The 14669-nt window shown below is 55.4% G+C and overlaps 2 protein-coding genes across 3 annotated transcripts in view; both read right to left on the bottom strand.

Annotated features, from left to right (window-relative positions):
• Mgll (monoglyceride lipase) overlaps positions 1–14669 on the bottom strand; it is an 883522-nt gene that overhangs the window by 597368 nt on the left and 271485 nt on the right. The gene's annotated exons all lie outside the window — the stretch shown is intronic.
• Positions 185–13246, bottom strand: Gata2 (GATA binding protein 2). Of its 2 annotated transcripts, none has more exons than XM_051203372.1 (6): positions 13127–13246; positions 7378–7650; positions 6328–6969; positions 4500–4645; positions 2477–2602; positions 185–2000 (listed from the first exon to the last, which is right to left on the bottom strand). In XM_051203372.1, exons 2-6 carry the CDS (start codon positions 7604–7606, stop codon positions 1701–1703), a joined length of 1443 nt encoding a protein of 480 aa, XP_051059329.1. In that variant the 5' UTR covers positions 7607–7650; positions 13127–13246; the 3' UTR covers positions 185–1700. The 2 variants fall into 2 exon arrangements, with proteins under 2 accessions (XP_051059329.1, XP_051059328.1); XM_051203371.1 differs by lacking the exon at positions 13127–13246 and adding an exon at positions 8283–8510.

Below are 14669 nucleotides of genomic sequence, written 5' to 3'. Positions count from 1 at the left end.
GCTCTCAGAAAAGGATGCTGGAGAAGAGCCCTGTCCATCTCCACATACCTTCCCCTGTGCCCTAGGGAGGAGGCTTTAGCCAAATGGGCCTTTTCTGAAAGACATAGCAGAAACAAGGCTACCTGACAGCTCAAACCACACCAGGGATGTGGAGTCCCAGGGACCCACTTGACAGGCTGCAACATTCACAAAAAGTATTTTATTATTTTTAACAGTATTCACTTTAAAGGAATAGGAGGGTAGCATACAATTTTTACACAATATTTAAATGTTGTACATAGTTAACAATAACTTAGGTCACTAATTCAAAATAAAACAAGCCGAAAACATAAAAACAGAAAATACTGCCGATTCTTTTTCTTTGTGCAGGTACTAGCACAAAATAAGTTACTTCTGGTTATGGTGCTCTACAGCAACTGGACGCCAATATTGCACGTAGTTGACTTGTCAGCACAATTGTCTTCTTGGGCTAGAGGCCCCTTGCCAGCTGTTGCACTACCACCAACACCAACACCGCACACAGAATCGAAGCTTGGAACACATTTTATGTACAGCTGTACCTTGAAGGATCCAGCCAGCCACAACAGAACAGAATACCCCAGAGATCACAGGGCCACTGCCTCCCTGCCCCATCCCCCAGCAACCAAGAGCAAAAGATCTCCCTTGTCCCCAGCCTCCTGCTCAGGACCTGGGATCCAAGAACCATTCAAGAAAGAACCATGAATCTCAGCCTTGGTTTGCAGGTTTTATTCCTTTCCACAGTGGGGCTTCTGTGGCAACGTACAATTGACTGGATCCAAAATGAGTTTAAAAATAAAACCACTCATCAGTGAGTTAAGCTTATGCAGTTTGGGTTTGGTTTTGAATATTCTCTTATTTATCTTAGAGTGGGAGGGGCCGAGGGGTTAGCAGAAAAATGATGTATTTACAGGGGTCCAGCTGGCCTACAGCACAGGCCGCAGCTTGGCCATTTGGGTTGCACCAGCTTTGGCCTCTTAAAGCCAAGGGAATGATCTGGGAGACATTTCCCCTTTCCAGAGAATGCTTCCTTCCTGTGACCCAGCCCTGGCCTGGGAATCTGTGCAGGACCGCCTGCGATTGTCTCTGCCCTCTAGGGCTGCGTCAGGGCAGGGGCTACCTACCCGTCAGGCAGCTGGGGAGAAGGCTCAGGCTGAGACCCTGTAAGTCTGCCTTCCAGAGCCCTGGCTGGTGGCAGTAGACCCCAGGGAAGGACCCAGAGAACACAAACAGCCCATGCCTCTGTGTCATTCATGTCCTTGTATGAAATAAGAGCAAAATAAATTATATATTACTCCTTTCACCTTCAAAAAAATGGTTTCATTTTTCTGCCCCCAGTCTCCTCCATTTCTTGCTATAAACCTGTCTGTTTTGCTCTCCAAGCAACTGTCTGTGAAAAAGAAAAAACAAAAAACAAAACAAAACAAAAAAACTTTTCTGGGCAGCACCCAGGGCACACACAAGCTGTAGCCCAGTTAGAAACATTCACAGTAATGGCGGCACAAGGCTGGGAGTCCTCCAAGGAGAGGTGGCTTCAGCCAGACCAGGCTGGCAGGAGGAAGTGGGTCTCCTGGGATGGGCGGGAGCCAAAAGTGTGTTCCACCCATCCTGGGAGTGCCCGGACTCGCTCTGGCTCTGCCAGCCACCCTTGATGTCCATGTCTGTCCAGTGGGAAGCTGTGCCTAGCCCATGGCAGTCACCATGCTGGATGGGTGGGGGTGGCCGAAGGAGAGACTGGAGGAGGGGTGGATGGGCGTTGGCGTGGGCAGGATGTGTCCAGAGTGGCTGAAGGGTGGGAGGTGGCCCACGGGTGCCATGTGTCCAGCCAGGGCAGCAGCACTGAATGGGGATGACTTCTCCTGCATACACTTGGAAAGCTCCTCAAAGCATTCAGCCCCTTTCTTGCTCTTCTTAGACTTGCTGGACATCTTCCGGTTCCGGGTCTGGATCCCTTCCTTCTTCATGGTCAGTGGCCTGTTAACCTGGGGGCAGCCACGGAGCCTTTAGAACAAGTTCCCTACCCATGGGCCCCTTCTCCACAGGTCAAGGGAGGCTGGGTTACATATATCCCCAGGGTGCCAGGAATTGTGCCTTCAGCCCAGCCTCCAGTGTCACTCACCAAAGTTCCCTTAAGTGTTAGGCACTGTCACCATTTTCAGGAAAGGAGATTGCATGGTATAACAGCCCACATTGTTTCCAGAACCCTCTAATCCTCCCAGGCCTCCACCTTTTCCTAAGACAGAGGTACAAATTCCCTGCCAGCCCTGCTCCCGCAGGTCCCACCTCCACAGCAGAGGGACCCTTCTTACAGGAAGCCCTTCTGGCGTTCTGGACTGGCTAAGCAGGCTGCCGGCTGTGGCTTCCCAAGCCAAGCCAAGCTGGAGATTGTGGCTGGGGCTGCTGGCCGGCTGGCTGCACAAAGAGCTGAGGTCCCTGGGGAGGGGTGGGGTGCACTCACATTGTGCAGTTTGTAGTAGAGGCCACAGGCGTTGCACACAGGGTCCCCATTGGCGTTCCGGCGCCATAAGGTGGTGGTCGTGGTCTGACAATTTGCACAACAGGTGCCTGCTCTCCTGGCAGCAGACTAGGAGGGGAGGGGTAGCGTCAGCGGACCCTCTCCCACGCCCCACCTTGACCTCCTCCAGGGCCCTTAGCACCACCCCCAGTCTTATCACTTAGCTCAGGAGCAGTGGGTCCCACAGGGGAATCAAGGCATCTTAGACCAAGGAATTTTAGAATTTGAGAAGTAAACTAGCTGGGAATCACAGGACTTTGTAATAAAGAGCTCTTAGAATCCAAATGATTATAAACACAGAAGGGAAAACCAGCCACATCCCCCAACTGCCTGGCAATCTAATTTCATAGGTAAGGAAACTGAGGTCCCAAGGACGGTTTAGCCCTGTGGCTCTGTCTCCAGTTGCATGCCTCCTCCCCCACCATTCCCCTGGAAATCCAGAATCCTGGTGAGTCATGGCCAGGAGGCCATGGCAGCAAGACCCTGCACTGCTCAGGAGATCCCAGAAAGGCCTGGGGAAGTTTGAGCCCAGGATTAAAGTGTGGAGTCGCCTTGTTCTATACAAATCACCATGAGAGATTTAAATTAAATTTAACTACAGTTTAAAAACTAAACATTCAGTTCCTTTGACTGCACTGACCACATTCCTAGCGATCAATAGTCATACTAGCCAGAGGGTTCCACACAGGACTGAGAACATTCTTATTCCCTGCCGGTCTAGATCCCAGGGCCAAGAGTTCTCACCTGCCGCCTTTACCAGACCCTAGTCCCAGCCCCCCAGGAAATGCCAGTCAGAGGTGGGGAGTGGAAGAGAGGAGGTCTGGTCTCTAGAACAAGGAACTCAAGGTCCAGAGAGAAAAGCCTTTTCCTAGAATACAGATCACCCTCTGCCCTAGGTAAATGGAGTGGTGATCGTGTCCAGCACCCCACCCCAACCCTAGGTACTGGACTCCACTGGGCAGCCAGTGTGGGGTGGGGGCCAAGTCCAGCGGGAGTCCTGAGTGGCCCCAGGCCTGAGTCTGCTCATGGAGGGGACCAGAGCCGGCTGCTGCGGGGGCAGGGAGGGTGAGTAAGCAGCCTGAAGCTGGAATTCTGACTCAGGGGCCAGCAGTATATCCTCCTCCCACCCCCCACCAGCCCGCACCCGCCCTCACCCTGCTCCAGGGGGAAAAAGAAAAAGGGCCCCAAAGCGGGTGAACGATTTAAGCTCATAAATCACTTCGCCCTGAAAAAAAAATATATTTATTATTCTTAGCATTTTACACATTATTTGCAGAGTGGAGGGTATTAGAAATTTCAAAACAGCCCAGCGAGAGGCAGGACTGAGTCGAGGTGGCTCTGAAAACTTGCCGGTCCGGAAACAGATACACTAAGTTTCCTTATCTACCGGCTGCAGATGTCCGGATAGGAAACTCCGGCAGGAGATCCGAAAGGACATTTTTTTAAAAAATCACTCAAATGAAAATACACAGTATAGGTGACTCCATGGAAAAATAATAAAGGGCAGGTTTTTTTAGTGGCTGCTGTGTGTTATTTAAATAAGCGGAGGAGACTGTGAGCTGGGGGTGGGGTGGGGGAACTGCCACAGGGAAAAGTACTTCATGACCCTATTTTTAAAAAGAGTAAATCGAAGGCCAGAACATGAGGGTGGGCTGCTGGACCCTGAGTTCTGGGAATCCTTCAGCAGTGGGGGGCGGGGGCGGGGTGCCCGGTGGCTGCAGGACAGGAAATTCGGCAGGAAAGAATCCACCAGAATGAAGACCGACCTGACTGACCCCCAAATGATTTCACTGATAAGAGACATTCAGGTGGTGGAGTCTCTGCATTTGAAGTTTTGTTGTTGGGTTGTTTTCGTTTGCTTTTTTTTTTTTTTCCTTCCCCTTACTAACCACCAGCTCTACCCAAGGTTGGTGGCCACTATGGGCCTGCCCAGCCCTGCCCTGCCCCACGATGTGCTCATTCCTACCAGCCTCCGTTTAGGCTTGATGAGGGGTCGGTTCTGTCCGTTCATCTTGTGGTAGAGCCCGCACGCATTGCACAGGTAGTGGCCGGTGCCATCACGCCGCCAGAGAGGAGTGGCTGTGGCCCCACAGTTGACACACTCTCGGCCTTCTGCGAGGAAGACAGACACAAGGCCTGCTTAGCACTACAGAGAGCCAGAGGAGCAAGTCTGACTGACACACACGGTTATATCAAGGGAGACTTGTAGTCCCACCCCAGCAGGTCCCCACAGAAGGGGACCCCACAGAAGAGGACAACTCCCCATTTCAGATGCTGCCGAGGAAAACAAAGAGAAGCAGTAAGTATAGGGTGCCAGGGACTCTCAGAGCCAGTAGCCAGATACCCGGAAGGGGGACTAAAGGCTGGCTTTGTGGAGCAGGCTATGGCTATAGCCCAGCCTGACCTGAGGAGCCTCTCTTCCTCCTCTCCCTTCTGTTTCCTTCACTTTTGCCTCCCCAACTCTGCCAGCATCTCCAAGTCTGTCCCCATAACCCCTATCGGCCCCTTGCTGTCATTATGTTTGGTCCAGGGTCAGGAAGAAAACCTCTTCCCCCAGCTTTTCTCCTTGTTTAACCAAAACCCCTAGAATTCAATGATCAGAGATGCTGTTATTTAAAAATGAAATAATTAAGTTCTTTCACTTTGGGTTAGGTGGCCTTATTTTTGTTGTTATTTTTGTTCACTTGGAATTCAAATAAAATACAAAACAAACTCGGAAGAAAGGACTACAAAAAAAGGCAATGACTCTGGTCTTAGGAGGGCGGGAGCTAGAGTCAAGTTGGGTTGAAGTTCAGAGGAGTGAGTGCTTAGCAAGCTGGGGCATTCTTCCTGGTTTAGTTGAAACTAATACCTATGAACTCAAGCAAGAGAAGGTGGTTCCTGAACTCAGGGGTAAACTTTGAAGAAAACCTCCATTCCCTTGGTAAAAGCTATGGGAAGGAGCCGCAGAGCCATGGGTTATTGCCTGAGGGCCACATTGCTAGACAAACCCAGCTGGATCCAGCTACCACTGGCAAAGGGGTGCGGGGGCCCGCAGAGGTCCTCACTCCTACCCTCAGGGAGAAGGATCAGGGTACAAACAGGCTTTGGGAATTTTGCTTTGGGGAAATCTCTAAGGAGATCTGGAGTGACTGCAATCCTAAAACTAGACTAGCTGAGTTGGAGAACCAGATTCCTTTAGGGCCTGGACCTCTGCAGTGCCCGCAGCATGCACACACGCTCACAGATACACGTACACACATGTACACACTGACTCCTTCCCTCACCTACACCCTGCATTCTCCCCCACACTCTGTCATGAGGCTGCCCAGTTTCAGCTGAGCATTTTTGGGGAGGGGATGGGAACCACATTCTGAGTGTGGACTGATACCAACCTTGGAGAGAAGGTCATAGTGAGGGAGAGGAAAGGAACTGAACATTGGGGTGCTGGGAGCACTCAGGGACAGGATGAAAGGTTTTTGTTTGTTCTGTTTTTTCGAGGCAGGCTTTCTCTGTATTGCTTTGGAGTCTGTCCTGGAACTAGCTCTGTAGACCAGGCTGGCCTCCAACTCAAGAGTTTGCCTGCCTCTGCCTCTCGAGTGCTGGAGTGCTGGCTGGGATTAAAGGCGTGTGCCACCAACGCCCAGCTAGGATGAAAGTTTTAAGGGTCCTTCCTCCCCACACCTGTGAACTGGCAGAGGACTGCCACCCAATTCTTGAAGCAGGTGCACTAATGTGGCCCCGCTTCAGATCACAACCCCCTCTACAGAGGCACGCCCCACCCACAGGCCCTGAAGTCCCACAATGGTCTTTACCTGAGCAAGAGCGGGCCTTGCTTCGCTGCTTAGGGGTAAAGCTGGAGGCTGGACCACCCAGGAAGCCTCCAGGATGGAAGAGCCCACTGCCATAGTCATGAGCTGAGGCGGGCACATAGGAGGGATAGGTAGGTATTGGGTGGTGTGTTGCAGGCTGAGTGCCCATTGTAGCCAGGCCTGGGCGTAGGGGACTGCCGCCTTCCATCTTCATGCTCTCAGACAGTGACACTTGGTACTTGACGCCATCCTTGTCCTCACCCCTGGCTACACTCCCTCCAGCAGAAGAGGAGGCTGGGGAAGCGGCTCCTGTGGTGCTGGGGTCTGGAGACACTTCTTTTGGGGGTGTGGGTGGGAAGCCGAAGAGATGGGAGCCAGAGTGGGCCGCAGTGGGCGTGAGGGAGGCCACTGAGCTCCCACTGCCTCCCCCGCTCCCACCCGCAGCCCCTGGGTACACAGACAGAGGCCCTCCGGGTGCTCCAGCAGCTGAGGGGTGCAGCGGGGTCTTGGAAAACGGGCTGACGGTCCAGGGGCTGTGGTGATGGGCAGCGGCGGCAGAGAGAGCAGCTTTGCCCCCGTCCAGCCATGGCAACCCTGGGCTGTGCAACAAGTGTGGTCGGCACATCTGGCCTCCTGTGAGACGAGCTGCAGCGGAAGGAGAAGGGATGAGTTTGGACAGGAGCCTCAGAGCCATGACACAGGCACAGAGGATCATCACAACTCAGGGAACAACCATCAGCAGCCCCACCCTTTAAAACACCAGAAACAGTAACAGTCCAGCCTGTCAGTGGAAGACCGAAGGACAAGTGACACAGAGCAACCCCCACCAGACAGGGCCCTGAAGGATTCCCCCAAGACAGTTGGAAATGGACAAAAACCCTACAGGTCTCAGACCTTCCCCAAGAGGTCACTGCCTCCACCTTCCCCAGCCCGATTTCGCAGCTGCTCAGATTCCTGTGGATCCCACATCCGGGAAGCAGCAGCGGGCTGTCCTCCCCTCCAAGGTCTGGCGTGGGCGCCGGGCTTGCAGAAACCCGGAGGGTCGAAGCTCACCGTGCGCCGGGCTGTAGGAAACGCGCGCGCGCGCGTGGGCCGGGTTGGCGTAGTAGGGGTTGCCCTGCGAGTCGAGATGGTTAAAGAAGACATCCACTTCGTCGGGAGGCAGCAGCTGAGCTGGCTCCATGTAATTGTGCGCCAGGCCCGGGTGGTGCGAGTCGGGGTGCTGAGCATTCAATACGGCGGGGTGCGCCATCCAGCGAGGCTGCTCCGGCGCCACCTCCATGGTCCGCTACTGTGGCTGGGGATCCAGGCGAAGGCGGGGCGGACCTAAGTGACATAGGGAATGTGAGGGGGCACTGCCGGCCTCTGACACCCCCCTCCCAAAGTCGGTGTCTTGAGAGCAAAGGCGTTCCAGCGCAGGTCCACTAAGGTGCAGTCCCGGGTGGGAGGAAAGCGCAAGGTTCAAAACGAAAGGAAGGTGGAGAAGGGGTTCAGCCTCACACACTCGCAGGGAAACTCGCGTTCCCACAGCCACACACCCAAGCACACGAGGTCACATACAGGGATGGAACCTGACACCGGCGATCCCAAACAAACGCACGCGGAACTGAAATCGGGTTCTCACACCGAGCCCCTGTCCTCTGGGCACACAAACACACGAACTCTTCAAAGTTAGTCTGGACATCCATTCTGGGGCACACAGCCCCCCCTTCACATACACTGGAGACATATACATATATATATGTATGTATATGCCTCGACACCCCCACCCCAAACACGAACACGCACACGTAGTTCCTGGGACTGAGAGCCGGCCCCCAATGCCCTCTCCAGCAGTTCAGCCAGACCTCTCCCCAAGGTATAAGAACGTAACCGCCCACGTGAGATCCTGACCTGAGTTCCACAGAGATCCCTCCACTTAGGAGTGCCCACAAAAGCCCCCTGGTCCTCAAACTTACACTCGCAGCCGGCGCGCGAAGGGGAGGGCTCAGCAGTGGAGAGTAAGGGACACTAGGAGAGCTCCTAGAACCGCGGGTTCCGCAACAGCGCGCCTAGAAACTGGAGGGTTCACGGGATAGAGGTGGGGGACAGCGCGCGCCTCGGCCTCCGGCCCGCCTGGCTCCGGCCCCTCGGCATCCTCCGGCCGCCCTGGCGCCAGCTGCCGACTCCTGCACAGACATGAAGCGGGGGCCGCGCACGCCTAAGAAGCTGGCGCCAGCCAATCAGCGCCGCGCGCCGCCCAGCCTCCGCCCCCCCATTGGCTGCGCCCGCAGCTTCGGCCGCTGGACTTCGGGACTGACCCCGCGAGCCGGCCCCCCTCGGTCGCCTGGCCCCCTCCCAGCGCCCTCCGGGTGGCTTCTGATGCCATCGCCCCCCCCAGGGGACCCTAGCCTCGGGCAGGATCCTGCACCCCTTCGGCAGACTCTTAGGTCCTCCAGCCTCTCCCATCAACTAGCCACCAATGGGGTCCCTGACTTCTCAGGAGCCGAGACACGTATCTTCTGGGTATCTCTCACTGGGACCCCAGCCTTCCACGCTTTCCGACGGAGCCCCACCTCCTTCGCTACAGGGCACGACCAGCCTGAGTCCAGCGGACTCCCCAGACCTTTGCCTCCTTGTGCAAAGGGACTGGTAGGATCGGCTGGACAGCACGAGTCTAGGACTGTGTAGCTCTCTAGGACACTGGGCTTTGGGTACTAGGACGCTTAAGGCTGTGCTGGACGGATAGTAGTGGTCCGGCCAGAGGCCCTGGGAGAGGAAAGGGCTCTGAGCGTGGCTTTAGCAGACCACCAAGCCAAACTGCCTGCGGCGAAGCCATGGAGCCAGGGACTGGCGCCAGAGTAGGCTGGAGGGAGACTCCCAGGGCATTAGCCTTATGTATATTTTTTTCCTCCTAGGGGTCCCGGGGATGGCCTTTGGGGAGAGGGAAGCAATGTTTTGAGCATTTTGTTCCTAAAGTCACCTGGGGGGTTTTCTTCACAATACCTCCATTCTGGCAAGGCAATGAACTCGGGAACACAAATCTAGTTCCCTCCCTGGGTATAGACCTGAGACCTTAACTCAGAAAGAGGCTTTCCAGACAGATTTTAGGGGAATCTAGACAGGTGCGAGGGATTGGCCGAGCTCGACGCCCTCCACCTAGCCTCTCTATCTTTGCAGGGCCCTAGACCTCCAGAGAATAATCCTAGAGGGGTCCCAGGTGAGTCTCGAATAGAGAGAGGGAGGGCTGGGGTCCCTGCCGCCCCCGAAGATGGGGGAGGGGCGGCAGGATTGACAGTCCGTAATTGGGTAACTGGAGGCGGCTTCTCCGGCCCGGCGGCCCCGCCACCGCGACGCCGGGCCCCTGACGTCACCCGATTCGCCAGGAAATGAACTTTTTAATAATCCAAGGAGGGAGGAAAGCCCTCGGTCCCCTCGGCTCGGGGGGCTCCCAGCTCGGCTCAGCTCTGCGGGCGCGCCCCCATCACCCCCTCCCACGTCCTCTGCGGACAGCTCTGAGGGGGAGCGCGCACCACAGGGTCTCATCCGGCCTCTGCGGCTGGCTTCCGTCTGACTGTCCGAAGCTTTGGAACAGGTAAAGGCCCTGGGCCCCGGGGTGCAGAACTGCACTGGACCGAAACCCCGTATCTCTCGCCCCCTGGGGGGGGTCCCTGCTGTCCACCGTGTTCCCCGTGCTTCAGCTCTCTATAGCCAGCAGGGGCCTAGGCGGCTCGGGAGTATGCTGACAGCCTAGGCGGGAGGTCCTGCGAGAGGGGCTGCAGGGGCGCTAGGCCGGGGTGCCTCGGGGCTGGCTGGGCAGGTGGGTGGTCTCTGTGTCACCAAGCTCTCGCTCCCACCTAGGACCCGCTCCCTCTCTGGACCGTTTTCTTGGTTTCTCCCCGCCTTTAGACCATGATTCTTCACTAACGCGCAAAGCGAGATAGCCATGGAGTTTCCAGAAGTGTTCGATGGCCCTGGAACCTAGCAGGAACGTCTAAAGGCCTCGCAGCCTCGGCGATAACCCTACTCTCGGCAACCGTGCCCCATGCGGCCGGCCAAATCCCAGGCCTCTGCTCTGCAGACTTCCAGGGGAACTCGGAGCACAGAGGAAGCTGTCCTTGCCGAGTGGGCGCCTCTGCTGGCAAGGCGGGGGGGGGAGGAACTCCCAACATCACCCCCTAAAAGCAGGTAATTCCCCTCTTTTGTCTCAAAACGGCAATTAAAATTATCACCCTATTTGAACGAGATGGGGATTGCAGTTTCCACGCCACGTCGCGGACAGGGCAGGTCCTGACTCTCACAGAGGTGAAAGTGGTCAGCCCGGTGGGTCCCCACTCGAAACGCGAGCTCCAGTGTTGCCCACCCGCCTGGCTCAGAGCGGGTTGCAGAAGGGGATATTATTACTCCGCTCAGCAGCTCAGAAAATCGCCACGCAACAAGGGCTAAGCCGGGCAGTTAAGCGACGCTTGAGCCAGGGCCTCAAGAGACCCGCAACAGCCTGCTTGCCCACAGACTGGGCATGGAGTTTTCTTGGGGGGGGGGGTCCTGCTACATCCTTTGAGGCCCTGAGGCTGCCTTCTGGAAACTGCGAGCAACCAGCCGGCTGGCCCGAGCCCCTGCTGAGGTTGGAGCTCCTGCGTCCGATGCGGGACTGCAGTTTTCCAGCAGGAACGACCCGGTCTGAAAGGGAAAATTGCCGGCTAGGTAGCAGGGCACTGAACTGGTGAATAAAGGGGAGCCTGCGTTGATGAACGCGTGTGAACCAGATGAATTCACAGCCAAGAGCCCACTAGTAGGCCGAAAATGAACCGCTAGTAAAGCCCAAACAAACACCAGGGAGGGCCGATATGGATCCCAGCATGGCTTAGATCCGGTTTCCCCCAGCCTCCTCTGAGCCCCCAAAACGAAAGCAGATTTATTCCAGTTTACAGCTCCCTACTATGAGGTCCCCAGAACACCTCCAGGTAGACACTGTCTTTTTGTTGTTGCTGCTGCTGTTGTTTATTTTGGAGCACACCTGGGGCTCCTCTTCTCTGAACTAAACTGCTTTTCCTTCCGCGGGAACAAGATTTCTAGAATAGAAGGAGCTTGGTTCCCAAACTGAATTTTCTAACCATCGTGTGTGTGTGTGTGTGTGTGTGTGTGTGTGTGTGTGTGTGTGAGAGAGAGAGAGAGAGAGAGAGAGAGAGAGAGAGAAGGAGAGAGAGAGAGATCTGGAATCTTCTGTAGAGAGAGGGCAATCCAGGGGGTTGCTTCTGAGTGGGAGCAGGGTTCTGTAAACCCAGGCCCTGTTCTGGGTGTGGCCCGGCTCTTGCAAATCGGTCTAAAAGAAGATGCAGTCACATAGGTGCTGCCCACCCCACTTGCCCTTTGTTTAAACTTTGCACATCCAAGCCATACCTCTGGGATCACAAGTTAGCCTTCTCCTTGCAACCCAATTCTTTCCTAAGGGGTGGACTAGCTTAAGACTGCCTTCAGAACCAAAGTCATTCACAATCCACAAGCTTTGAGTAGCACCAGGATGGAAGTGGGTAAGCTTTGGCAACTATGGCAGTGTCCCCTCTGTGGAGAAGTCAGAGATGTTCCAGGCAGCATCCATCAATTCAGAGGGGCTGTAACAGTACCTCTTGCTCTCTGGAATTTGCTTCCAGCTTGGAAAATCAAAAGATTCCTGCTTCCCTAGTATCTGCCATCTTACTCTGAGTCTTTTAGAGATGACAGACACTGGGACCCAGTGTCTTAGGTGACTGGACCTCTGGTGCCAAATGCCTTAGACGCTGAAATTTCTGGTCAACTTCTAGCCTTCATACCCCACCCACAGACAAGTGGGGGGCTCCTCTTCGCTAACAGCTATGCTTTGCTCAGAAGCCTGGGGGTTAGCGGCTTGACAACTGCTAAATGCATTTCGTTAGATGCAATTTGTTTGCAATTTGTCAGCCCGACTGGGAAACGTTCTCCAGAGGCCTGGCAGACGCTTTGACTCTACCTGGTTCCCGGATCCTGCCTGCTTATAAACGAATCCCGACTTGGGCTTCAGTGTAGACCCAGAACTTAACCCCCAGATGTTCCCGACCTTGGGAGGCAAGTTTTTGTTTTTGTTTTTTTCAAAACAAACGAATTTCTTTCCTTGTTTTCTGGTAAAGGAGCAGACGCCACACAGGAGGCCCTTCTGAATACAAGACCTTTCCCCTCACCGCTGGGGTAAGCTGAGTTCAAGCCCAGCCGCCACCGAACAGTTCAATGCTCTGCGTCCAGACAGGCCCAGAGCTCTGTCTATGCCTATCCACAGCAGATCCCTGAGCCTGCATCCGCTTCGTTCTTATTGAAATCCCACTGAAAGGATTCTGGCTCCGACTTGGGCAGGGGAAGACTTACACACCCTGTGCTCTCCTCCACCTGCACCCTCGCCACACAGGATAAAGGGCCGCGGGGCGCTTCGAGCGGGGGGTGGGGGCACAAGCAGGAGCGAGCCGGGTTAAGCCGCGCAAAGCCGGTGCACGGGACCAGCCGGCAGGTGCAGCCAGCGACCGGCGGCCCGGCTTGGGCGCATCGGTCGCCGCGACCCGGGGGTGGGGAACTGCCGAGACAAAGGCTTCAGCTCTGGGGTGGGAGGGGGCGCGTCGCAAAGCTCTGGAAAGCCAGGTCTCGAGGTTCAGGGTTGGGGGGGGCGGGGAACGGAAGGCTTGGAGCCCCCAGGCGGGCCTTTGAGTTTCCGGATGACCTGGGTTTGAGCCACTAGTAGGACCATGCGATCCGGGTGTTGGGAAGGCCGTGCCTGGGATCCGGAGGTTCGGGACAGCGCGGGAGGAATGCAGGAACTTACCGACTGCGGCGCGGTGGGCGGCGCCCTCGGGCGGCCGCGGCCAGGGCTCAGCAGAAAGGGAGCGGTGAACTCGGCGTGGCTAGTCGGCCCGTGGGAGCCAACGCGACAGCGGCTACAGCCGGACCCCGGCGAGGCGCCTAACGAAAGACCGCTGCGCAGGCGGTCGCTTTTGTCCGCCTGATGAGCCCCAAGACCGGCTATGATTGAGGTGATCGCAGGCCAGAGAGACCTGAGCAGTGAGCTACCGCCCGACTGGCCTGGCCACCACTCTTGGTTCTGCCTGCCTCTCGGTTCCCGGCCGCAGCGCGGCAGCTTTTTATTTCGACATCACTTCGCGGGGGGGGGGGGGAGCGCCGCAGGGGGGCAGGAGGGTGCCCGGGCTCTGCGCCCTGTCTGCCGGGTCCAGCCGCTGGGCTGGCCATGCTCGGGCCGCTAGTCAGTCGAGGCGCGCACACCCAACAGGCCACTCCCGCCTTCTCAGGGCCATGCAAGCACTTCTGCTCTCAGGGATGTAATCTCAGAAAGCCTGGGATGTCTCTCTTTTGAGACTCTTCCTCATAATCAAGTACACAGACACCTGCCCCTCCTTACATACATACATTGTGCACGTGCTGTCGCTGTGTAGATGTCCCCAGATAGGGGCTCTCTGGCACACAAACACCCGTGCACACACAGTCACACACACACCTACATACAATCACACAACTCCTTCACTTCCTGCACATTTGGCGAAATGCAGATGTATTCCCACTTCCTTCCCCACAGATGCCCATTCCCAACTCAGCAGAATTTAAGAATGGAGTTTCTGGTGTGTCCTTGGGCCATTACTGGCAAGCCATTTGCATTAGGGAATGCCACAAGGAGAGCAAGAGGCTTGTTTGTCCTTACTAGGCTAGGAGGAGGCAGCCTGGTGGCAGTCTGTACCCTAAGGAGGTACCTGAGCTAGGTAACAATGCCAGTCCATTCCTTGTACTACTTTAAGCCCCTCTGAGAAATTCACAGACCCCCACAGCCTTACTCTGGAAAGGCTATGGGTCCTGGTGTGCTCCATGCAGGGAGTGGGTCTCCTCGTCTCCTATCCCGTGTACTCCCCGCTGTTGTAGGTCTTTCTGAATCTGTTGCATTGTGTATACACCTTCTGTGTGTAGTTCAGTTTATGTGCCCTGTAGGCTATGTATTCCCAATGCGGAGCTCACAGGAATGTTTGTGAAACTGAGAGTCCCTAAGTACCTATAGTGGGTAGTTGGTCACAGAATGACTGTTACCAGAGTGTGACCCTGCATGCATGTCAGAACTCTGTTTTTTACATGAGAACTCTCTGTGGAACTGGGTGTATGTCTCTGTGCCCAGATGTCTGAGACAGGCAGATAGGCAGAGGGTATCTCTAAGGATGTCTCAATCAGTGTGTAACCTTTGTGCATTTGTGTTTGTGTCTAGATATGCATTTGTACACGTGTCTTTAATAAACCTGTCTATCCATCTACCCATGTATATCTTTCAGCTTGTATTTAGGTGTGTGTGTGTGTGTGTGTTGTGTATATGT

This window comes from Phodopus roborovskii, unplaced genomic scaffold, assembly GCF_943737965.1.
Source record: "Phodopus roborovskii unplaced genomic scaffold, PHOROB, whole genome shotgun sequence".
Taxonomy (NCBI): domain Eukaryota; kingdom Metazoa; phylum Chordata; class Mammalia; order Rodentia; family Cricetidae; genus Phodopus; species Phodopus roborovskii.
This window is presented reverse-complemented; position numbering and strand designations above follow the sequence as displayed.

Excerpts from the sequence above, each read along its gene's own strand:
- Gata2 (XM_051203372.1), bottom strand. The coding sequence starts at position 7,606 with ATGGAGGTGGCGCCGGAGCAGCCTCGCTGGATGGCGCACCCCGCCGTA. Across the intron at positions 6,970-7,377 it reads TTCCTACAGCCCGGCGCACG|CTCGTCTCACAGGAGGCCAG; the intron begins GTGAGCTTCGAC and ends CTTCCGCTGCAG. Across the intron at positions 2,603-4,499 it reads TCAAGCCTAAACGGAGGCTG|TCTGCTGCCAGGAGAGCAGG; the intron begins GTAGGAATGAGC and ends CTCCCCTCCTAG.